Here is a 26,475-nt window from a genome sequence, read left to right as displayed (position 1 = left end):
TTCCACTGCCGGGGTTGCAGGTTCAATCCCTGGTCGGGGAACTAAGATCCCACATGGCGCAGGGCGCGGCCAAAAACAAGAAAAAAAATCATCTGTAATAGCTAAGATGTAAACAGGACCTGAAGTAAAAAATGGCACATGCGAATGTAATTTAATAACTTATGGCGTTATCTACTGACTTGTATATCTGGCACAGACCACAGGGGCAGGGCGCAGACTGAGTCAGAGGCAAACATGGGAAGGCACCCATAGCCCTGCTCCCATAAGGAAGCCTGGCAGAGACGCTCCACGCAGCCAGCCCCTCACTCCAGGCGGGGGCGTCAGAACATCCCAAGGGGACCTCCCAATGAGCAAATCAGAGCACTCCCCTTGCTCAGAATGCAGACAAGCAACCTGGCAACTGTATTTTGGCTTCTATTCTCAATTCTTCTACAAGGAAAGTACACTCTGGCCAGCAAAACTGAGTTTCTAGGCCCCCTCGGCAGATACGTCTCGTTCTAAATTGAGAAATAGACATTTGGGTTCACGCATCAGTCTCTGCTGGCCTGGTTAGTGTTAAGGCACGCCCAGGGGTGACGGCTCAGCTCTTGGGGTGCTGACAAGCAAGATTCCGTGCCAGGGAGAAGCACTGCCGAAACATGCTAGGCTGTCTCCACGGATCAGGCATTTTCCCAGAAACAATCCTGCCTCATCAGCCTCCATCAGACCTCCACGACCTCCACCTAGGCTGAGCGGCAGCTCCCGAAGCTAACCGTAGGCCCTGCTTGCACACGCTTAGCTCAAACTGGCTTTCAGATTCACTGCTTAAGATCTGGAGGGGAAAGGAGTGCGTGCAAGGGTGAAGAGCACACAGCCTGCTGCAAGCCCATTCGGCATGCAAAACGCAGGTGGGCGCCCAAATAACTTCACTACGGTGACAGGGCCAGGCTAGCAGCTTCTGCAACTTTGACTTTTTGAGAGATTATATTGCCCTCTTGTGGGATATGGGAAGGTAAAGTTTCACGGCTCTTCCCCTTCCCTTATCCAAGGACACTACGGAGAGAACAAGCCCCAGCTTGGGGCAAGAGCAAGACGGTCACCACTTCGGAATGTGGGCAATGGTAACTGTCACATCTTTTACTTTTTCAAGAGAAACAAAGTCCAGACTTCTTAAAAATTGGGAAATATCACATTTTAGCAACCAATTCCTTTTTGGAGGAAAAATATTTGGCAAGCTCCCCATTTGTGAACTGGGTATTGCACGCTAGTCTGTAGAACAGTCTGATGAGCCTGGAAAACAGGGTGATAGAATAGTTAGCATTCCGAGTATAGTTAGTATACAGGGTGTCAGCACAGCTTGGGGAGCCTGGAACACAGGGTGCATGGTAGGGAATAGCGGGAAAGGCAGGGTAGGGTCTTGAATGATGGAGAGTTGGTTCTTTGATCAACGGGCTTTGAACTACCAAAGGCTTTGAACCAAAGCCACGTGATCTGAGTTTTAGAAAAACTGCTGTCAGAAATAGCATTGTGTCTAGTCCCAGCCAGAGCAGAAGTGAAAAGAGAACCAAGGAGCTCAAGTAAGCACCCTGCCCCCCAAACATGGTAGAAAACTGCAAGATGCTGTGTCTGTGGGTGGGATCTTCTTGCTTAGATTTAAGGCTTCCTGAGAGAAGAGCGCAGAGGCTCAGGAGGGCCACAGCTGTGTCGCAGGTATTACCAGATGTCTCCTCCACCCACAATTAGAATGTGGGACCTCCCACCGTGGAGGCTCCACAGGCAGAATGAAGCCAGCGATGCTGACTCTGCTCCTGTGGAGGTTAGGGCGTCCGTGAACAAGACCACTAGACAGGCCAGGGAGAACTGGAAAGCATTAAAAACCTCCCTGCGAGGTTTGACTAATACTTATGGGGGGCGGTGGCGGTTGAAGTGAAAGGTCCTTTCCCAAGGGGGATTGAGAGGCAAGTCAGAGCTCCAAACAGAAGACACTTCTCGCTGATGGCGATGGAGAGCGATGAGTGCCCGCATCACATGTCAAGGCTGCTTCCAAACAACCCTTGCCAAAAACTCCTGTAAGAACAGACTGCATCTTTACCTTGCTTCTTTTTAATCAACAACTGAAAAGATCTGAAAGCCTCAAAACCATGTCTCTTCTCCTTAAAGAAACACATGCCTTTTATTTTTGAGGCCAATACTCCACGTAGGAGCTATGCGTTTCTTAACGTGTGGTCCGTAGCCCACCTGCATCAGAATCACGAGGGTTCATTGTTAAAACTTGCAGATCCCTGGACCCTCAGGCCCACAGAATCAAACTATACAGAGGCAGGGCCCAGGAATTCACGTCTTTCAAAGGGCTCTCCAGCGGATTCTTAAGTACACTTAAGTTGAAGAACACTGCAATTTCAGACATTTGCATGTCTGAAGGGCACCAGGTGGGGAAAGCTTTGTCTCTCTCCAAGGACAGTAGTATAAGATCCATTCCTGTGCTACAGTCGTCATTGCAAGGCTATCAAATCATAATCCGTGGTTTGAGAATGCCTCTAGCCCAGTGATTCTCAGCCAGGCGGATTTTACCCCCCAGGGAACATGTGGAGATAACTGAAAGCATCTTTTATTGTCACACCTGGGTGGCTGCCACCGACATCTAGTGGCCAGAGGCCAGGAATGCCGCTCAACATCCTACCAGTAACGGGACAGACCTCCACGTCAAAAATACCAAAACGTGCCACAGCTGAGAAACCCTGATCTAATTCTATTTTCCTAAGTTGGTACTGAAATGTAAACAAGTTAATTTTCAGCAATTTCTTTTTTTAACTGCCTAACATCCGAAACCCTTCCTTTAAGGAACTCCCAACCACGTTCGTCTTGTGAGAGGCAGTGCCCACCTCCAGAAACCAAAACATAAAACACGCCTCCCAACACCCAAGTCCACAGTGAGGCCTGAGCACGTGACCGAAGCACAGCAAATCAGAAACACCCACCTGGAAATTTTAATATAGAACAAGTGATGCAAAAATAAATAAATAAAAAGTGGAGTGAGAGTGAAGAATTTGCTCTAGAGGCGTGACATCGGCAGGGCCAGGGCTATGTCCAGGGGCAGAAGCTACATCCGCAGCGTCCTCACCAGATGGTCTCTGGAGAATGACTTGGGCTGTGGCTCTGGCCTCCTGGCCTCTTCTATACCTTCCCATCTGCCATCCTCGGCTCTCCACCCTTCCCCATCATTCTGTGCATTGCACTACAGCTTTTCATTTGTTTAAACCTGCTTAAGCCAGTCAGTGTCCATTTAAGTTGCTTCAACCAAGAATTCTGAATACTATAACCATCTTAAAAGCTCTCGTTAGTACCAGCATCATCATTAAAAGATAGCCACACCAAGTTCCTACACCTTATGCAAGGACTAGAAGCTTGAGAAGCTAAGGACAGCAAAACAGAGACCCTAAATCCACACACTATAAGGACTCAGAGAAGGCACCCAAGTGCGCTATGGGGATGGAAGACTTGGACCTAGGCACCATGTTTTTCTTTCCTATGGTACTGCATTATGTGATGTTACTTAAGATTCCCCAAAGTCCTTTTGGGGAAGAAAGCACCTTAATAAAATCCATTTCTAAATAGAGCAGTAGAAGAGAAACAGGAAGGCTTGATTCATGGAAGTGTTAGAATTTCAGGAACTGCCATCATTGGCAGCAAGGAGCAAGGAGGGGCTTTCAAGCCCACAGCCCAGCTTAGAAAAGGCCCCAAGGTGGTGTGCAGTGAATCGTCACAAGGCAAAAAGAAGCATGGGTCTCTCCAGCATTGCAATGCAACACGTTTCAAAAGTCCATACACTGCTTGTTGGACTTGAAATACATTTCCCACAAAAGTATTGCTTCATGTGATGGCTAGAGTCCCAGGCTAGCCCACAAAAGCCTCCTAAATATGAACTTCTACACGTAGACATAATCAGGGAAAGTTACGGAAGCAAAACAATGAAGCTCCTTTATCCATTATCCGAAGGTTATCAAAGGGCTCTCAGAAAAGAAGGGGCACCGAGTAATGAGGCAGGTTCAGAAGGAGCAGCGGATGGAGACAGGAGGCTCCAGTCTGCACATGTGCCTTACGCATTAAATATAAACGTCTTAATAACCCTCAACGTCCTTGGTTTTTCAGGCACATACGGATCTCAGCTTATTCTTCATATCACATGTACCCATAGTTCTTTCCCCTGCAGTAGTCTTTCAAGTTCAATCATCATATTAAAATAAATGGTATGCTCCCCTTCCAGAAATCTGGGTTTTCAGCGCTGAAAGGGACCCTAGAGATCCTTTCGTCAAAGCTCCTGTCCAAGCAGGAATCCTTTCCACAGCATCCCAACAGGCGCATGCCCAGCTCAAGGGCGAAAGGCAGTCCCCTTCAAGTCCCTACGGTTCTAACTGCTACAAAACTCTTCCTTCTTCGTATTCACCTCGGATAAGCTCGCGTGAAGTGACCACTCCGTGGTCTTAGTTCTACCCTCTGAACAACCCAGAACAAGTACAGACCCTCCTCTGCAGAATATAGCCTCGTTGACTGTCTATCCGTCTACTGACCCTGTCAAGTTCAAGTTCTCTCACTTCCAGAATGCATTCCCCACAACCTGGCCTTCGCGATCACTTGCTGGTATGCTTTTAAAAATACAGTGCCCAAATGGAAAAGCAACCTTCAGTTGTGATCGGATCAAGCCCGAGTCCAATGAAGTAATTACATCTGCTGACTTGGACACCCTACTGTCATTTAGCATGAAACGAAGTTAATGTTTCTTATCAGTCACATCATACCATCAAGATCATATGAAACTTGTGGTTAAGTAAAACCCCCAAGACCTTTTCACAAACTATGGCCAAGACAAACCTCTCCCATTATGAATGTGTAGAACTGATTTTTCATCCCAAATGTAGAACTTCATGTTTACTCTTAAGTCTCAGCTTGGTTTTGGGCCCTGCATTCCAGCCGGTCAAGATAAGTTTGAATTTTGACTCTGTCGTCTATCACTTGCTATCTTCTTCTCATTTTGTGTTTTCGGTACATTTGATAAGGATGACTTCTATGTCTTCGTCCAAGTTTTGATAAAAATGTGGAACTGACAGAGCTAATGATGGAGTCCTGTGGCATGGTACTAGTGATATTGTTCCAAGTAGGCAAAAAGCCATCAGTCAACACTCTAATGGGCCTGCTTGTTCAATGAGCTAGGAATCCACCTCATTATACTATCATCCAATCCATCTTTCACCAACTTCATCTTCAAGGATATCTCGGCAAGAGTCTTCAAGAAGCTATTCATTTCTCCTAATCATTCTTCTTCCTACCCATTCCCCCTTATACAAAACAGCCCCCTCCCCAAACTGCCCAGTTTTTATCATGTAACTCCCACAGCTCAGCTGACTGGACCAAGAGGAAGGACCCCGGATGCCAGAGGAACCAGGTCACAGGCTGATCCAACCAGGCCCTCTTCCCCTTGAAATGTGGAAACAGTACACTGAATTCTACTCAGTCTCTTTGGTTACCTGAAACGGTAAGCAGTGTAAAGCAAGGGCTGGGCAGCCACACATGGCAGAGGTGCAGAGTGCTGAGAGGAAGCCAGATAAGACATGCCCCCAAGATCACACTAGGCCACAACGAGGCCTGAGACAGACATTCATTCTCAGCAGCTACTGAGTAATTTTTGGCAAACTCAAGAGAACATCTGTCCATCTTCAGCTCTGTGACACATCTCCACTTTTCCCTCACTTCTCCAAGATCACCAACAGAGGCCCTAGGAGACCTCTGCAGACACCTTCAGAACCCTGAGATGGAAATTCTCTGAATCTAGAAAAAAAAGCTGTTATGGACAATAGGGGCTACTGCATTGGGACTTCCCTGGTGGCGCAGTGGATAAGACTCCGCTCTCCCAATACAGGGGGCCCAGGTTCGATCCCTGGTCAGGGAACTAGATCCCACATGCATGCCGCAACTAAGAGTTCTCATGCTGCAACTAAGGAACCCGTCTGCCGCAACTAAGGAGCCCGCCTGCCACAACTAAAACCCAGTGCAACCAAATAAATACATATTTTAAAAAAATAGGGGCTACCTCACTGTCTGAAGATCATTAATTTTTAATTTTAGTTTTATTGTGATAAGAGCACTTATCACACTTTAGATCTTTAGATCTATAGAGAACTTTAGATCTATCCTCTAAATATTCAGTGCACAGTACAGTACTGATGACTACAGGTACAATGCTGTACAGCAGATTTCTAAAACTTATTCACCTTATACAACTGAAATTATATGTGTTGATTAGAAACTCCCCATTTCCCCCTCCCCTCATCCCTGGCAACCACCATTCCACTTTTTAATTCTATAAATTTGACTATTTTAGACAACAGGATGAGGAGAATCACATTTGTCTTTCTGTAACTAGCTTATTTTACTTAGCATAACATCCTTGAGGTCCATCCATGCTGTCACATATTACAGCATTTCCTTGGTTTTTTAAACTAAAGAATATTTTATTGTGTATATGTACAATATCTTCTTTATCCGTTCATGCATCAGTGGACATTTAGGTTGCTTCCACATCGTGGCTATTGTGAATACTGCTGCAACAAACATGAGAGTGCTAAGATCTCTTCAAGATCCTGATACCAATCCTTTTGGATAAATACCCAGAACTGGGACTGCTGGATCATATGGTAGCTCTATTCTTGCTTTTTTGAGGAACCCACCATACTGTTTTCCATAATGGCTGCACCACTTTGCATTCCCACCAACAGTGTGAAAAGGTACACAGAATGGGAGAAAATATATATCCAATAAGGGGTAACTTCCAAAATACCTAAGGAACTCATATAACTCAATAGCAAAAAGAATAACTTGATTTCAAAATGGGCCTAGGACTTGAATAGACACAGATATATGGAAAAAAATGCTCAACATCACAAATCATCAGGCAAATGCAAAGCAAAGCCACAATGAGATACCCCATTATTAAAAAACAAATACTGGGCTTCCCTGGTGGCGCAGTAGTTAAGAATCCGCCTGCCAATGCAGAGGACATGGGTTTGAGCCCTGGTCCTGGAAGATCCCACATGCCACGGAGCAACTAAGCCCGTCCGCCACAACTACTGAGCCTGAGCTCTAGAGCCCACGAGCCACAACTACTGAAGCCTGTGCAGCTAGAGCCTGTGCTCCGCAACAAGAGAAGCCACCGCAATGAGAAGCCCGTGCACCACAACGAAGAGTAGCCCCCGCTCACCGCAACTAGAGGAAGCCTGTGCACAGCAACGAAGACCCAAAGCAGCCAAAAATAAAATTAAATGAATTTATTAAAAAAAAAATACTATTTGTTCTTTAACAATACTATTATCAAAAAACAAAACTGATGATCACTGATTTTTAGAAGCCCAGAGATGTTAAAGGACCTGAACAAGTTCACAAACTTTATCATTAATCAAAACCAGGACTAGAATGCAGACATTCTGACTCACTGTCCCAAATTCTTTCCTTAACACTACCCACTGCCCTCCCATTTGAAGCAGGATACAAAACAAGGGATTCAGTCAATTCTTTGCTTTTCATCTTGAGCTCTTGTTCACAGATTTATGTAGACTTTATTTGGAGAACAGAGTTGAGATATACTTGAAAGAGAAAATGGTAGTTTAAGAGGAAAAGTTTTGATTTTTAAAAATAATCACGTAAATGGTAACGTTTCTAAACTAAGTAACTGACCAGCACAGGCAGAAATTTAACTTGTTCTTTACCTTACAACTCAATTTGTTAACATAAGAAGGAGGGGCTTTTGGATATCCTGGATATCTAAAATACATGGATATATCTGGCTAAGTGGTTAACTTGACAGCCATTTAGAAACACTGTCGTTTCCTTTTAGAGAAACAATCACAGATACTTCAAAGTTATTCTGAATGAGCCCGTAAAGAAAACTCCAGAACAGAATGGTAGAGTATGCTATGCAGTGAGGATGCCCACAGCAGATTCAATCTTTGCAGACCATCCCTATATCCTTCACATTTAATCAAGGTCCCCAAGCACTTCAGCACATCACTCTGCTTTCATTCTCTTCAGAGCATTTTTCACTACCTACCAGTGAATAAACAAAATTAACTCTCCCCTAGAGTGCAAGCTCTTCATGAGAGCAGAGATCTTGTTCACACCTCCCAGAACCTCATGACCTAGAACACAGACCGGCATCTTATTCATATTTAAATAGTAACACTTATCTATGCCTTCCGATGGACGCCAGGCATTGTTCTGTTTGCTTAATAAGGACATAAGCCTCACAACAACCCTATGAAGTAGGCTCTGCTGTCATCTGCATTTTACAGATGAGGACCCTGCGGCACACAGGAGACTGTGCTGTAAGATGGGTCAACGAGACACAGCTGGCGAGTGGAAAGGCTGGGATTTGAACCCAGGTGGTCTGGCTTCACGATCTGTGCTAACACCTATACTCAGCTGGCTCTCATACTAAATTCATCAATAAATTATTTGTTGAATTTTTTTAAATGCCAAGAATAGAGTGGAGATTATACATTTAAAACAAAATATTAACGAACTACAAATCCATTCTGGAGATCTAACTGAATAACAGGCTTAACGTCGCTCTGATTCAGACACTGGACATCTATTTTAACAGAAAAAGAGAAGAGAGAGAGACAGCGAGAGAGGGAAATGCTGCTCCTTTAAGTACTTCTTCTGGGGAGAAGAGTGCTTTATCTGTTATTCGCCTGCTCCAACCCGTCAGTGGCTCTCTTTGCTGCGTGAGCTCACATTCTGAGGCATGGACGGGCCCCCGTGCAACCTGCCTCCATGGAGCTTCTGGTATGATCCCCCGCTTCAGGCCTGAGCCCTCAACGTGGGTGTGATGTCTCCATGTCTCTGCCCCCCAGGCCCCTGCAGCTGGTGGAGACAAGCCCTCACCAACATAACATTTTCCTTCAGAGCTTGCCCCGCCTGCTAAGGTATAGTTATTACCCCTGTTTTCAACTTGCACAAGCTTGCACAGTTACAAAGCGGCAGAGCCAGGATTCAAAACCAGGCAGCCTGACCCTGGAGCTTACTTTCCTGACCACCCCAAGCATATCATTTCCCCTTCCTATAGCTTGCACAGTACCCCCTCCCAGAGTGATCTGTCCCACCTCTGAAATCCTATGTCACTTATTGTATTCATCTCGTTCATTTGTAGCTTAGCTATGCTTTCCCCCCACGGGACATGTCATCTCCTCAAATGAACTTTATCACCTGAAGGCCAGTCTAAGATATTTTAATATCGATGGATGGAAGGGTGTTTAAAACTACCCAGGACAGAATGGAATTGGAGTGGGGTTCTCTAAACTCATCTGCTTAGAAACTCTAAGACTGAGGAGATCATTTTAACGACTAATTTGAATTACTACTAAGCTGTACTCAGCAATTTCCTAATATCTGAAATTTGACTAATTATGTATACTGACTTATACTCATTTTACAAGATTAAGGGTATATACAAACAAATATTAATTCTGATATCACAAAAATACCATTATTTTTGATGAGCATATAACATTCAAGTGCATAAGTTCTACAATAAAAATAATTCAGTGTTAAAGTGAAAGATTTTTTTTTTTTGTCCTGGCTTCTCTATCTGGATTCTGTTAAAGATAAAAAGTCACCAGCAAGCATCTATTAAAAGCTGTTCTTTGTCTTTTTCTCTTAATCAGAATTTATGAAGTCAATTTTATTTAAATTAAAAACAAGAATTCTTCTTGAAACATGTAATATCAAACCAACTCCTCGATTTTTTTTCCTTCCTCTTAATTTATAACAGAGACTCTAAGAAAATAAAATCTAAGGTTAAGGAAATTTCCATCGATGTGAAGAAAATATTTTCCAAAATTAAAATAACAAGTTCCTCCCTGGTTAACATAACTGATTTAAGTTGCAGATACATGGCTGCCCCTGAGATCACCTTCCTCCCCAAGGTCTGTGAAAAGGCCAAATTCACATCCTTTTCAACAATTTGCAAGTCCTCTATGGGACTACCTTTTTTATGAAATGCTGCACATACTACCAATGCTACATAAATATTTCATGATACATTACCCAGTCCTGGAATTTCCTGCAAGATTGCACAAAGTCTTTAAAACACTGCACTGCAAGCCATAAAATAATCAGATATAAAAGTAAGCTGTATCAATCCCTTGATTCACCACAATTTTTTTTTACAAGAATTTCAGAAAAAGTACTGTTACTACATCTTAATCTCAGGAGAGACATTTGCTATTTATATTACTTTACTAAAAGGCTTTTAGAATTACACCTCTTTTTTTACATCAGGTAATATTTCTCAAATGGACAGGAACCTTTCCGTTATAATCTACGCTCAAAAATTGCCCAGTGTGACTTGAAAACAGATCATAGACTGAATTGTAACATCTAGCAGAGTCTGATACACAATAAAAGATGAAAAAAATTTAATTGTTGATCTAATTGTGCCTAAAGCTTAACAAAATGTGTTCTTGTATATTAAAATTAACCTCAATGCTTCAAACTCCTTATCTGTAAAATAAGAAGAGCTAGAGACTGCTAAGATCCCTTTCAGATTTAAAAAGCTAATAAGCAGGACTTCCCTGGTGGCTCGGTGGTTGAGAATCTGCCTGCCAATGCAGGGGACACGGGTTTGAGCCCTGGTCCGGGAGAATCCCACACGCCGCGGAGCAACTGAGCCCGTGCTCCACAACTACTGAAGCCTGCATGCCTCAACTACTGAGGCCTGCATGCCTGGAGCCCGTGCCCCGCAATGGGAGGGGCCACCGCAATGAGAAGCCCGCGTGCACTGCAATCCTCGCCACTAGAGAAAGCCTGTGCACAGCAACGAAGACCCGACACAGCCAAATAAATTTAAAAAACAAAAAAAAAAGCTAATTAGCAATTTATTTTATCTACAGCCCTCCCCAGAACCCTCCTCCTCCCCACCCCCAGTTGCAAATTTAGTAATCTGGGACAAGAACAGCTCAGTAAACAGAAAACATCCCCAGGGAAAATGAAGGCTAAGATCAAGGAATCAAATTTCCAAGCTAAGCCATGCTCCCCATGTTGAGGGACCACCCCCCACCCCCGCAAATCCCGAAGGATAATAATGTATAAGAAGGTGCTTTGAAAATTTTCGAAACACTACAGAAATGTAAGGTAGTATAATACTGAAAACTGTGAAAGGTGGCCTTTTTTTCAGTAACAATAAGTACTGGGGACATTCAGATGATCTTATTTTCTCATATACAAAAGTAGGGTGACTACAAACACTCCAATCCCCCAGTGTAGCTCTGTTGTGTCAAGATGATTAAGTGATAGGATGGTTAGAAACAACTTTTAAACTGTTCCATTACTGTATCTCTACAACTCATGAATATTTTTGCTTACTTGGCACTGATCGCACTGAAAAGAGAGTATAACACTTTATGGTAATAATACCGATCGCCAGATCTTGATTGTCAAGTGGAGTGCTGCTGTGGATGGAAAGCCTTGAGCTTAATTCAGGAAAATGCGCCTGGTTTTTTAAAACCTGCAAAGCTCATTAAAAAGTTTTATGAGGGGTTGGAATCTCCAGATTTAGATATTTGCAACACCTTCACTTTGTCATCTGTGATCTACTCTCAAGGTATACCACTTCCTGAGCTCTGCTGGGCCCTAAACTCTAATTGCTCATTCTATAAAACTTAAGGTAAATCTATAAAAAATTACGCTGAAGAAAAACCCAGAACGAGGTGTTGTTTTCCCTTTAGGCTGATCTAGCAGTGAGACTTGGTTGGGAGAAGGCTGCCATCTTGTGGCCAAAAGAAAGAACTGGCTCCAAGAGCGCTGCCCATTCCTGGAGCCTCTGACAAGCTGCTCCCACACAGGACGGCTACCTATCCAGCTATCCGTGTGCATCCTGAGCCTCCCCAGTAACAAGAACAGAGTCTTCCAAAGTTAAAGTTGAGGACTTCCCTGGTGGTGCCCTGGTTAATAATCTGCCTGCCAATGCAGGGGACACAGGTTCAAGCCCTAGTCTGGGAAGATCCCACATGCCACGGAGCAATTAAGCCCGTGCACCACAACTACTGAGCCTGTGTGCCTCAAGCCCGTGCTCCGCAACAGAAGAAGCCACCGCAACAAGAGAAGCCACCACAACAAAAAGCCCGCGCACCACAACGAAGAGTAGCCCCCGCTCGCCGCAACTAGAGAAAGCCTGTGTGCAGCAACAAAGACCCAATGCAGCCAAAAATAAATAAATTTTTTTTAAAAATTAAACTTGAAAGGACATTAAAGAACTATTTGCTCAAACAAAGCCTCAGGAGGAAAATGCAGTGGAAGAGGAAGAAAGAGATGTGGGCTTCCTTCCCTCCCTGGCAGTCCCAAGAGCCTCCACAAGTCTCCTGATTTTAAAAACTTGGAGGAACTGAAGCCCTGGGAAATCAAATGACTCACTCAGAAACCCCAGGCTCCCCTCTCCCACTGAAACACTCTCTCCTCTGACCAGTAGTGTTCATCTTCACACATACTTTTCCTCCAGATTTCTCATCACTTTTTCCCATAATCTCAGGCTGGCAAAGTAAAAAATCTTCGACTTCTAAAGCTTAGAGAACACCTATATAATTCCTCTCATTCCTTCCCAACCCATTTCTAAGCAGATTTAATTGGGGGTGAGAAGGAAGCCTTCCAAATAATGAGACTCTAGGTCAGGGTTGTCCAGTGTAACTCTGCAATGATGGAAATGCTCCCTATTTGCACTGTGCAATAGAGTAGTCACTGCACATGCATAGCTACTGAGTGTTTGGAATGTGGCTACACACGTGACTGAGTATATTTTATTGAATTTCAAACAGTTTAGATGAAGTTGCCACATGTTGCTAGTGGCTAACCTACGGGACAGCACAGCTGTAAACCCAGGCTCCCTAATCCATTCCGGTATAACACCTTGACAAACAAAATCCATCTATTTATTCAAAAGGATATGTTTTGACTGCTCTGTGGAGAACAGTGTGTTAGTATTATACAGCACACACACACAAATAGAAAACATGAGCTCTGCTTTCCACAAGTACACAAAGAGGGGAGAAAGCATGCAGACAGATAACTAGAACCATTAACAGAAAATGGGGTCCCTCTCCAAAGGGGAGCTACGGGGCTCGATTACTGAGATAGGCAACAGATGCAGGGCCTTAAAAGATCATGCAACAGGAGGAGGCGACACAAGCGTTTTAGAAAAGGGGCAGTAAGGGTAGGGGAAAAGAGATGGGGAGGGTCACAAGGTCTGCTTAGGGGATGCCAGGAAGCCCAATCCAGTATGAGTGGTTTTATGTAAGGGGGTCATGGAGAGAACTAGAAAGGTACATTAGGACCAGTTTCCAAACATAAAAATTAGAGACCCAAGGGGAGAACAATGAGAATAAAAAGGAAGGAACCAATATAGATTTCAAAAGAGGATGGTTCGAGACTTTGGAGATGATATGAATACTGGGGATGGTGGAGGATAAGAGATGATTCAAATTTTTAAACCCAGGATAAAAAGACAAGGATGTCCACCTAGCCACTTTTATTCAACATAGTTTTGGAAGTCCTAGCCATAGCAATCAGAGAAGAAAAGGAAATAAAAGGAATTCAAATTGGAAAATAAGAAGTAAAACTGTCACTGTTTGCAGATGACATGATAATATACATAGAAAATCCTCAAGATGCTACCAGAAAACTACTAGAGCTCATCAATGAATCTGGTAAAATTGCAGGATACAAAATTAATACACAGAACTCTCTTGCATTCCTATACACTAACAATGAAAGATAAGAAAGAGAAATTAAAGAAATAATCCCATTTATCATCACATCAAAAAGAATAAAATAGCTAGGAATAAACCTACCTAAGGAGGCAAAGACCTGTACTCAGAAAACTATAAGATACTGATGAAAGAAACTGAAGATGACACAAACAGATGGAGAGACAGACCATGTTCTTGGATTGGAAGAATATTGTCAAAATGACTATACTACACAAAGTAACTGACAGATTCAATGCAATCCCTATCAAATTACCAATAGCATTTTTCACAGAATTAGAAAAAAAAATTTACAATTTATATGAAAACACAAAAGACTCCAAATAGCCAAAGCAAACTTGAGAAAGAAAAATGGACCTGGAAGAATCAGGCTCCCTGACTTCAGACAATACTACAAAGCTACAGTAATCAAGACAGTATGGTACTTGCACTAAAACAGAAATATAGATCAATGGAACAGGATAGAAAATCCAGAGATAAACTCACATACCTATGGTAACCTAGTCTATGACAAAGGAGGCAAGAATATACAATGGAGAAAGACAGTCTCTTCAATAAGTGATGCTGAGAAAACTGGACAGCTACACATAAAAGAATGAAATTAGAACAGTCTCTAACATGATATACAAAAATAAACTCAAAATGAATTAAAGACCTAAATGTAAGACCGGAAACTATAAAACTCTTAGAGGAAAACATAGGCAGAACACACTGTGACATAAATCGTGGCAAGATCTTTTTTGATCCACCTCCTAGAGTAATAAAAATAAAAACAAAAATAAACAAATGGGACCTAATTAAACTCAAAAGCTTTTGCACAGCAAAGAAATCATGAACAAAACAAAAAGACAACCCACAGAATGAGAAAAAAATTTGCAAATTAATCCTGACAAGGGATTAATCTCCAAAATTTACAAACACCTCATGCAGTTCAACATCAAAAAAACAAACAACCCACTGAAAAAAATTGGCAAAAGATCTAGACAGGCATTTCTCAAAAAAAGACATACAGATGGCCAAAAAGCACGTGAAAAGATGCTCAACATCAGTAATTATTAGAGAAATGCAAATCAAAACTACAATGAGGGGGACTTCCCTGGTGGCACAGTGGTTAAGAATCCACCTGCCAATGCAGGGGACATGGGTTCAATCCCTTGTCCAGGAAGATCCCATGTGCCGCGGGGCAACTAAGCCCATGCACCACAACTACTGAGTGTGCACTCTAGAGCCCACAAGCCACAACTACTGAAGCCTGCATGCTCTAGGGCCCACATGCCACAACTACTGAGCCCACGTGCTGCAACTACTGAAGCCCATGTGCATAGAGCCTGTGCTCCACAACAAGAGAAGCCACTGCAATGAGAAGCCTGCGCACCGCAATGAAGAGTAGCCTCCACTCGCCACAACAAGAGAAAGCCTGCGCGCAGCAACGAGGACCCAATGCAGCCAAAAAAAAAAAAAAACTGTTAAAACTACAATGAGTTATCACCTCACGCCAGTCACAATGGCCATCATCTAAATGTCTACAAACAGTAAATGCTAGAGAAGCTGTGGAAAAAAGGGAATCCTCTTACACTGTTGGTGGGAATGTAAATTGGTACAACCACTATGGAGAACAGTATGGAGGTTCCTTAAAAAACTAAAAATAGAGCTACCATATGGTCCAGCAATCCCAATCCTGGGCATATATCCAGAGAAAACCATAATTCGGAAAGATACATGCACCCCAGTGTTCACTGCAGAACTATTTACAAAAACCAGGACATGGAAGCAACCTAAATGTAACTAACCATAGACAGATGAATGGATAAAGAACATGTGGTACATATATACAATGGAATATTACTCAGCCATAAAAAAAGAATGAAAGAATGCCATTTGCAGCAACATGGATGGACCTAGAGATTGTCATACTGAGTGAAGTAGGTCAGACAGAGAAAGACAAATATCATATGATATCACTTATATGTGGAATCTAAACAAAAAAAGGTACAAATGAACTTGTTTACAAAACAGAAATAGAGTCACAGATGTAGAAAACAAACTTACGGTTACCAAGGGGGAAAGGGGAGGGGAGGGATAAATTGGGAGATTGGGATTGACATATACACACTACTATACATAAAATAGATAACTAATAAGAACCTACTATATAGTATAGGGAACTCTACTCAATACTCTGTAATGACGTATATGGGAATAGGATCTAAAAAAGAGTGGATATATGTATGACTGATTCACTTTGCCGTATACCTAAAACTAACACACATTGTAAATCAACTATACTCCAATAAAAATTAATTTTAAAATAAATAAATACACCCAGGGTAAATGGACAATAGAAGGCACCATTAATGGGACAGATACTGGAGAAAGGGAACGTGGTGACTATCTGAAGGTTGTTGAAGTTGAGGTTGATGAGATAACCAGATGGACCAACAAGCACTCTGAGAAGTGAAAGGAGACTGAAATAAGAGAAGAGAGGCTGAGGGGTGTGAGAGTCAAACCAGAGACCCCTGACTGAAATCAGAGTAGAGGAGTAGGTAGGAAAGAGACCCATGGACAGACTCTGCATCCAATGGGAAACAGCCCCTTTTCATGGGGGAAGGAGAAACAGAGAAGGAACGTCCCCTACTACAGGGACAGGACGGAGACTTCTCACTGCATACCCTCTGTACCTCTTCAATGAGCATTCCTGGCTTCCTAACTGGAATGCATACTGGGCAAAGATGGAGACTGTATCAGATATTTCAATCCCAATGTCCTCAAGGGAGCAAATTAAGCCCCAGTCCTACCTGAATAACTCAATACCTCAAGAAGAGACACGAGGGTATGTAAAGGGCACCAGCAGAGGGTGAGCCGTAGAGGTTTTGCCTCAGTATGTGGAAAATTAGCCCTAGATTAAAACACTGCTCTGGATCCCCCTAACCAACCTTAAAAAGCAGGACCCATGCTTCTATGTGATCTAGTTCAGCGGTTCCCAATCCTGGCAAATGGGGAAATCACCGAAAGACTGCTGGTGGGGCCCACCCTCAGAGAGGATGATTTAACAGCCTGGGAAACCAGTATCACTTTAAAGCTCCCCAGGTGACTCTAGGGGGCAGCCACGGTTGAGAACCACCCACTGACGCCAGAGATGTGTAAGATTTCTCACCCAGTTACTAGAGTTCCCTTTAATTCTCCCCACTACTGATGACATTTTCAATATTCACGTAACAAAGTTAGCAAGTGTTTTTTGCAGCTTTCCAGATGCTAAGATATTTTAAGCACAACCCATTAGCAGGAGTCTCACACACATTATCTCATTGACTACTTAGAGAATCCCGGAGAAGTTCAGTTACCTGCCCAAGACCCCACAATGAACAACAGCCCATGAGGGCTGACCCCAGAGCCGCCCCTCTTTTCTGTTGCTCCTGTGCTGTCCTCAAGCCCAGCAATTCTTACATGTCCTAAGAAGGAGGTGAAAGAAGCACCTCAGGCGTTGTGAGATACAGGAAAGGAGTCAGCGGCAGAACTTTGACTAAAACCCGGGATTTCTCCCTGGACCCACCTGCTTCACCCAAGCATGGTTAATAAAGGCAATGGTCAGGAGAGACACCTGGCAAGGCCAGGACAAGTGAGCGCAAAAATAATTTCCTTTCCTTATTCTTGTTCAACTCTATACCAGTGTGGACATGAGTTTTAGAATACCTTACACTCCTAAGTAGTAAGAATTTCTCTGAATGAGAAATTCAGTTACATGAAAGGATTCCTCTTCCCCAAAAGGAGACCAACAAAAGATGCAAGACTTGGCCCAACCTGGCCAGGGGGGTTTCTATCCTTGTCTGACACTCTCTAGGCTGCAGGGAGGGGAGCACAAACTCTGCGGGTCTGTGCTCATTTTCAACGTCCGCGCAGCTCTCGGCGAGAAGGAAAACGGAGAAGGCCTGAGAACAGCCACGTTCATCGGGGCTGATTCAACGCGGCGCGTTAACTGCTAACAACAGTTAGCAGCAGCCTAAAAGAGGCCGCCGACAAGTGGACGCACCCACCGTGGTGCTGCCTGATCTCGAAGCTCAGGGTCAGGGCTCAGCCTAGCTTTCAGAGTCTGAAATTCCAGGTTCCTGGGCCCTAGGCGCGGGCGCGGACGCCTTACCCGCAGGAGCACAGGTCGCAGATGCACTTCCTCTTCATCGGGGCCATGCACAGGCCTGGAGGCCGGCGCAGGGCATCCCACGCCGCTGCCTCCGAGACGCCGACCGCCTCGCAGGGGGCGCGCCGAGTCTCCTGGGTCTTGGCAAATATCCTGAATACTGACTCCAGAGAAAACTTAAGTGACCCTTTTGTAAACTCCGGTCTTCCGTTTCCTTCCCTGAGCCGGCCTTGCACCGGGGCAGAACAGAGCGTGGACCACGCGGGCCCGGGAGACCGCCCCCTGCACGCACCGCCCCGGCCCCTCCACGCACCGGCCCCGCCTCTGCCCGCCCCAGGCCCGCTGGGCCTCTGTGACGGCACCGGGGCCACGGGTGCACCTGTGAGGTCAGGAATCCTGCAGCGGCTTGCCTGGCAGGCCCAGGACCAAGGTCCCCCGTTGGGCCTTGTTGAAACCTCGGGAAAAGCGAAGACTGTGACGACTTTGGAAAGCTCGTGGGTGCACAAGTCAGCAAACGCCCTGCTCACTTGGGCAAAAAGGCCGAAAACCCCACCTTCATCACACTGGGTGGCATTTTCTATCTCTAGGATCCATGGTGCCCCTTGGTGTAGAAAGGCATCCATTTCCAGATCTTCCTTGTGGAAATCGATGCCTTCAGCTCTTCACACAGGCCTCGCACTCTGAGAACAAAGCAGTTTCAGGGCGCCTCGGCCTTGACTGCTCAAGTGGGCGCTCAATCACTGCCCCAGGTGATAGTAATGAAGCCGGGGCAGTGGGCCTCAAGTTTCCGTGTGCATCAGAATCACCTGGCTTGATAAAAGCCAGATAGCCACACCCTACCCCCGAGTTTCGGATTCAGTGGACCTAGCAAGTTCTGAGCCACTCGGATGCCGCTAGGCCAGGGGCCACACTTTAAGAAGCACAGTTTGGGAGATTATTTTGCCCTCTCTATAACCAGCCTTCCCCTCTTATAGTGTTTCTTCAGCTCACCTGACCCTGAGAACCACTACAGAGCCTACCTAGAAACCACTGGCATCAATAACTCTCATCTGGGACCCTAGTTTCAACAAGAAGCCAGGTGATTTGAATCACAAAGCAAACTCAGGAGACACTGCTCGGATGGGTGGTTTGGAATTAAACACGATGACTTCCCCATTGTGGGACATGGGAGCTTCAAGTATTGACAATCCTATGGTTGTTTTTCTTTCCCACACTTCCTCACTCTTCCCATTAGTTTTTGTGAAGGAGTGAGTCAGTAAGTCAGAGGCATTTTAGACTGCAGAACACTTAATATTCAGAGTTTTTTGTATTTTGTTCTTCCACGTTCGGCTCTAGAATAGAGCTCAGCAAAGTATTGGCAACAGGCCAAATTCAGCCAGCCACCTGTCTTTGTATGGCCAGCAAGCTAACAATGTTCTTTTACATTTTTAAATGGTTGAGAAAAGTTAAAAGAATAATACATGACCCGTGAAACATATAAAATTCAAGTTTCGGTGTCTACAAAATTTGTAGAAATATTCCTGATTTTGCCTCTTGGCCCACAAAAGCTAAAATATTTACTATATGACTTTTTACAGAGAAAGTTTGCTGACCTCAGCTCTAAAAAGTCAAAGAGGGAGATCCAGAGGGGAGCAAAGCTTACTGATCATTCTTAAGAACAGGGGAGGGTGAAGCTGCTCCTTGCCTCCTCAGTAGGAGGTCAGGGCCCTAACAGCTGAGGATGGAAACCTGAGGGGACAGGATGGAGACAGGGAGGCTATTGGAAGCCGAGGAAAAGCCTGCATGCCATCCCTTGCCATTGACAGGGAACATCACATGGGCCTTACAGAGGAACTACAGTGATGAACACCAGCCTTCTCTTGACAGCTGTCTTAACATTACCTATGAATCTTCCAGAAGAAAAATGTCACACTCATGCCCCCAGACTTGGATGAGAAGCACCCCCCCACCTTTCAAACTGCCCTTGTGGAGAGCAGCTTTGTCAACAACCCATGGCACTCCCAACTTCCCCCATCCCTGCTCTCAACAGAGGGTGGAGATCTTGAAAGATGAAGATGGTATGGATAAAATGGCATCAACACTGGTACTTTTGTAGAGCTGGTGCTGGACAAGACAACCTTTCCTCCCCCTCCCTGTTACAATTACTGCCCATGTCTTGTTAGTTCCAGACAACTCTACCCTAACTCATATAAACAACTCTCTAATCCTGTTCCAAAACATCCTTGCCTATGAAGAATTTACTGTCACTTGCTATGCATACTTTCCCTTAAGCTCTCTTGTCCATCTCTTAAAACTGGCATAAATCTGTCTTACCCATATTGCAAACAAGAACACTGAAGCTAGGAGGTAAACTCACTCAAGATCACACAGCTAATGAGGACTAGAGCTGAGATTCAGGCCCACTTTGATCTTTCTTTTCAAATTTGTCCTCCCAGGATAAAGAATGAATGGGTAAGCTGGAGATCTTAGGGACCACTGCAAATGGTATTTTATATTTACTTCTTAATATGGCCATCTTTAATATTTCCCCAAACTCTTTTTGTAAAATGGACACTCAGTGAAGCTATACAATTTCTTTCCTGTGGCCTTAAAACCCATCCAACCCCAAACTCACTGCTGTATACCATCGGAAAATCTACTCTTTGTAGACCACTGTTAAAACTCTATAGTTACTCCTCTGAGTACAAAGCACTTTAGCAAACATTGCCTTTTTTACCATCTTTAATTATTTGGAATTGCTAAACTTCATTGGCACCAATAGAAGACTAGCCCATCAAGACACATAAATTGGGCATCTACCATTCACTCCACAAACACTTACTGATCTCCTATGATGAATCAGACACTGTGCTGAATGACAGACAAGGAACAGGAACCTCATGGAACCTTAATATAGAAGGAGAAGCAGGTGACCAAAATATTGCCCAAGGGTATCATTATGAACTATGTTAAGTATCAAGAAGGATAAATAGGGGGACCTGGTGAATTCTATCAAATATTTGAGAAAGAAGTAACACCAATCCTACACATGATCTTTTAGAAAATTTAGGAACACTTCCCACTTATTCTACAAGGCCAGTATTACCCGGATTCCAAAGCCAGACAAAATTGTCACATGAAAACTACAGACCACTATCTCTTGTAAATATAAATGTAAAAATCCTTTAAAAATATGAGCAAACTGAACCAGCAATATATATAAAGGATTATATGCCATGACCAAGAGGAGTTTATACCAGAAATACAAGGTTGTTTTAACACTGGAAAATCAATTAATGTAATATACCACATCAATAGAATAAAGGACAAAACAACTTGATCTTCTCAATGATTCAGAAAGGCATTTGACAAAATCCAATAACCATTCTTGATTTCTTTTTTTTTTTTTTACAAAATCCTCAGGAAATTAGGGAAAGAAGGGAACTTCCTCAACCTGATAAAAGTCATTTACAAAAAAGCTACAACTACCATCATGCTTAGCAGTAAGACTGAATATTCCCTGCCACTGTGAGGAACAAAACAAGATGTCTGTTCTCACCACTTCTATTCAACACCCTACTGGAGGTTCTTGCCAGTGGAATAAAAAAAAGAAAAAAGAGTTAAAGGCATCCAGATTGGGAAGGAAAAAATAAAACTGTATCTACAGACGACATGGTCCTATACTTAGAAAATCCTAAGAACTCTACACACACACACAGAACTACCAAAAACAAGAAAGTTAAACAAAGCTGCAGGAGACAAGATCAATTACAAAATCAATTGAATTTCTACATACTAGCAACAAACAATCCAAAAGTTAAATTAATAAAACAATGCAATTCACAATAGCATAAAAATGAATACAACACCTAGGAATAAATTTACCCCTTAAGTGCAAGACTTTACAGTGAAAACTACAAAGCATTTCTGAGAGAAATTAAATAAGATATAAATGAATGGAGAGATATATATAAATGAATGGATCAGAATATTCAATATTGTTAAGAAGGCAATTCTCCCCTAACTGATTTATAGATTCAGTGCAATCCCTATCAAAATCCCAGCAAACTTTCTGTTACAGAAATTGGTGTGCTGATCCTAAAACTGTATACAAAAGGCAAAGGACCTAAAATAGCCAGACAGTTCTGAAAAAAAACAACAAAAAAGACTTAAACCATTCAATTTCAAAACTTAGTATCAAAATTATAGCTAAAGTAATCAAGACAGTATGATATTAGCTACAGATAAACATACAGATCAAGGAAAAGAATGGAGAATCCATAAATAAACTCTTACATTTGTGGTCGATTGATGCCAAAAAAGTGTCATGGCAATTCAGTGAGGAAAGGATGGTCTTTTCAACAAATGACACTGGGATAACTGGACATCCATATACAGGAAATTTAAAAAAAGAGCTTAAACACTCACACCACCTCACACAAAAATTAACTCACAATACACCACAAACTTAAATGGAAAACCTAAAACTGTAAAACTTCTAGAAGAAAGCATATAAGTAAATCTTTATAACCTTTGTTAGACAAAGATATCTTAGACATACACCAAAATCATGATCCATAAAAATAAAAAATTGACATATTGGACTTTATAAAAATAATTTACTCTTCAAAAGACACTATTAAGGGACTTGCCTGGTGGCACAGTGGTTAAGAATCTGCCTGCCATTGCAGGGGACATGAGTTTGATCCCTCGTCCAGGAAGATCCCACATGCCACGGAGCAACTAAGCCTGTGTGCCCAAACTACTGAGCCCGCAGGCCACAACTACTGAAGTCTGCGCGCCTAAAGCCCGTCCTCCACAAGAGAAGCCACCGCAATGAGAAGCCCATGCACTGCAATGAAGAGTAGCCCCCACTCACTGCAACTAGAGAAAGCCTGCACAGAGCAAGACCCAATGCAGCCAAAAATTAATTAATTAATATTTAAAAAGACAATTAAGAGAATGAAAGGACAAGTACAAGCAATCCTGAGAAAGAAAATGGAGCTGGAGGACTCAGACTCCCTGACTTCAGACTATACTACAAAGCTACAGAAATCAAAACAGTATGGTATTGGCACAAAAACAGAAATATAGATCAATGGAACAGGATAGAAAGCCCAGAAAGAAACTCACGCACCTATGGTCAATTAATCTATGACAAAGGAGACACAAATAAACAATGGAGAGAAGACAGTGTCTTCAATAAGTGGTGCTGGGAAAACTGGACAGCTATATGGAAAAGAATGAAATCAGAACACTCTCTAACACCATACACAAAAATAAACTCAAAATGGATCAAAGACCTAAATGCAAGGCTGGATACTATAAAACTCTTAGAGGAAAACTTAAGCAGAACACTCTTTGACATAAATCACAGCAATATCTTTTTTGATCCACCTCCTAGAGTAATGAAAATAAAATAAATAAATAAACAAATGAGACCTAATTAAACTTAAAACCTTCTGCACAGCAAAGCAAACAATAAACAAAATGAAAAGGCAAACTTCAGAATGGGAAAAAATATTTGCAAATGAAGTGACCAACACAGGATTAATCTCCAAAATATACACACAGCTCATGTTAGCTCTATGTCAAAAAACAAGCAACCCAATCAAAAAATGGGCAGAAGACCTAAATAGACATTTCTCCAAAGAAAACATACAGATAGCCAAAAAGCACATGAAAAAATGCTCAACATCACTAATTATCAGAAAAATGCACATCAAAACTACAATGAGGTATCACCTCACAACAGTCAGAATGGCCATCATCAAAAAGTCTACAAACAGTAAATGCTGGAAGGGTGTGGAAAAAAGGGAACCCTCTTACACTGTTGGTGGGAATGTAAGTTGGTACAACCACTATGGAGAACAGTATGGAGGTTCCTTAAAAAACTAAAAATAGAGCTACCACACGATCCTGCAATCCCACTCCTCGGCATAATCCTAAACCATGATCCTAAAGGATATATGCACCCTAATGTTCACTGCAGCACTATTTACAATAGCCAGGACATGGAAGCAACCTGAATGTCCATCGACAGCAGAATGGACAAGGAAGATGAGGTACATATATACAATGGAATATTACTCAGCCATAAAAAAGAATGAAATAATGCCATTTGCAGCAATATGGATGGACCTAGAGATTACCATACTAAGTCAGACAGAGAAAGACAAAAATCATATGATATCACTTGTATGTGGAATCTAATTTTTAAAAAAAGAAAAGAAACCAATGAACTTGTTTACAAAACAGAAACAGATTTACAGATGTTGAAAACAAACTTATGGTTACCAAAGGGGAAACATGGCAGGGGGAGGGGAAGGGAGGGATAAATCAGGAGCTTGGGATGAACACACACACACACTGCTATATATGACAGATAACAAAGGACTTCCCTGGTGGTGCAGTGGTTAAGACTCTGCACTCCCAGTGCAGGGGGCTGGGGTTCAATCCCTGGTCAGGGAACTAGATCCCACATGCATGCCACAACTAAGAGTTTGCATGCCACAACTAAGGAGCTGGCAAGCCGCAACTGAGGAGCCTGCTGCAACTAAGGAGTCTACCTGCCACAACTAAGACCCGGCACAGCCAAATAATAAATAAATACTAAAGAAAAAATGATAGTGCCTACTTAAAAAAAGATAGATAACCACCAAGGACCTACTGTATAGCACAGGGAATGCTTGTCAATATTCTATGATAACCTATATGAGAAAAGAATCTAAAAAGGAATAAATATATATACATGTATAACTAAATCACTTTGCTGTACTCCTGAAACTAACACAACATTGTAAATAAACTATACTCCAATAAATTTTTATTTCATTTTATTTATTTTAATAAATTTGTTTATTTATTTATTTTTGGCTGTGTTGGGTCTTCACTGCTGCACACAGGCTTTCTCTAGTTGCGGGGAGCAGGGGCTACTCTTCATTGCGGTGCACGGCCTTCTCATTGTGGTGGCTTCTCTTGTTGCAGAGCATGGGCTCTAGGCACACGGGCTTCAGTAGTCGTGGTATGTGGGCTCAGTAGTTGTGGCTCACGAGCTCTAGAGTGCAGGCTCAGTAGTTGTGGCGCACGGGCTTAGTTGCTCTGCGGCATGTGGGATCTTCCCGGACGAGGGATCGAACCCATGTCCCCTGCACTGGCTGGTGGATTCTTAACCACTGCACCACCAGGGAAGTCCCTTCAATAAAATTTTTTAAAAGAAAAAAAAAAATTGCTACTATGTGAGTGACCACTGAAGCAACTTGGAACTGATGTCAGTGATAAGGCCAACAGAAAGAAAATAATTTAGTGAAAAATTAAATAAAGAATAGTTGATAAAGGAAAATAAAAAAGATGAGTACAGACTGAGAGAAATACTTGCACATCATTTATCTGATAAAGGACCATATCCAGAATATGCAAAGAACTCTTACAACTCTTAATAACCAACACAATTTTAAAAGAGCAAAAGATTTTAAGAGATACTTCACCTAAGAGAATATATGAATGCTTAATAAGCACATGAAAATATACTTGTGCAGAAAAGAGTTAACAAAGCAAGCCTGAGACTGCTATGCTTAGAAAGTCCTACTTGCAAGGATTGCCCTTGGCTGAGAACTTGGATCTCAGGAGAGTTCCCACCATTCCCTAGTAACAATAACTCACTGTGCCTAAAGTGTAAACACTGTAGTTTACACTGAACACCTACTTTCCTTCTAGGAACCTGAAATTTTGGTGCATGGTAGGTAAATGGTGCCTAAATGACTGGCCCCCAATAAAAAACCCTGGGCTCTGGGTTCCCAATGAGATTTCACGGTAGACGACATTTCACACGTATTGTCACAACTCGTTGCTGGAGGAATTAAGTATATTTTGTGTGACTCCACTGGGAAATGACTTTTAGAAGCCTGTGCTTGACTTCCTCCAGACTTTACTCCATGTGTCTTTTCTCTTTGCTACTTTTGTTATGAGTTCTTTTACTGTAATAAATCATAGCCATGAGCATGACAACATGCTAAGTCCTCTGAGTCCTCCTAACAAATCATGGAACCTGGAGGGTGGTCTTCAGGACCCCCAACACAATCTATGACATCAATAATCATTAGGGATATGCAAATTATAACCATAATGAGACTCCACCTCACATCCATTAGAATGGCTATAAACCAACATTGTTCCCAAGGATCTGAAAAAAGTGGAACTCTCATGCATTGCTGGTAGGAGTATAAAATGGGTCAGCCACTTATGAAAAAGTTTGGTAGTTTCTTTAAAAGTTAAACATATACTTACTGTAATTCTACCCGTAGGTATTTACCCAAGAGCTATGAAAACATGTGTCCATACAAAAACTTTAATATGAATGTTTATGGTAGCATTATTCATAATGGCATAAAAACTGGAAACAATCTCCATTTCCATCAACTGGTGAATGAACAAAATGTAGTCGTATATATTCATACAATGGAGCACTATTTAGCAATAAAAATAAATGGAATACTGAAACATGTTACAATTTGGATGAACCTCAAAAACCTTATGCTAAGAGAAAGAAGCAAGATACAAAATAACTATATGATTCCACTT

General features: G+C 42.6%; 1 protein-coding gene across 1 annotated transcript in view; it reads right to left on the bottom strand.

Moving 5' to 3' along the window:
- Nucleotides 1-18,161, bottom strand: part of SAXO1 (stabilizer of axonemal microtubules 1) — a 92,538-nt gene extending 74,377 nt beyond the window's left edge. Inside the window, exon 1 of the mRNA XM_012535324.2 lies at nt 17,920-18,161. Within this exon, the coding sequence (XP_012390778.2) occupies nt 17,920-17,966 (47 nt within the window). The 5' untranslated portion in view covers nt 17,967-18,161. The remainder of the gene's footprint in view (nt 1-17,919) is intronic.
- Nucleotides 18,162-26,475: the final 8,314 nt, after the last annotated feature.

This window comes from Orcinus orca, chromosome 6 (genome assembly GCF_937001465.1).
Source record: "Orcinus orca chromosome 6, mOrcOrc1.1, whole genome shotgun sequence".
In the NCBI taxonomy this organism is placed as follows: Eukaryota; Metazoa; Chordata; class Mammalia; order Artiodactyla; family Delphinidae; genus Orcinus; species Orcinus orca.
This window is presented reverse-complemented; position numbering and strand designations above follow the sequence as displayed.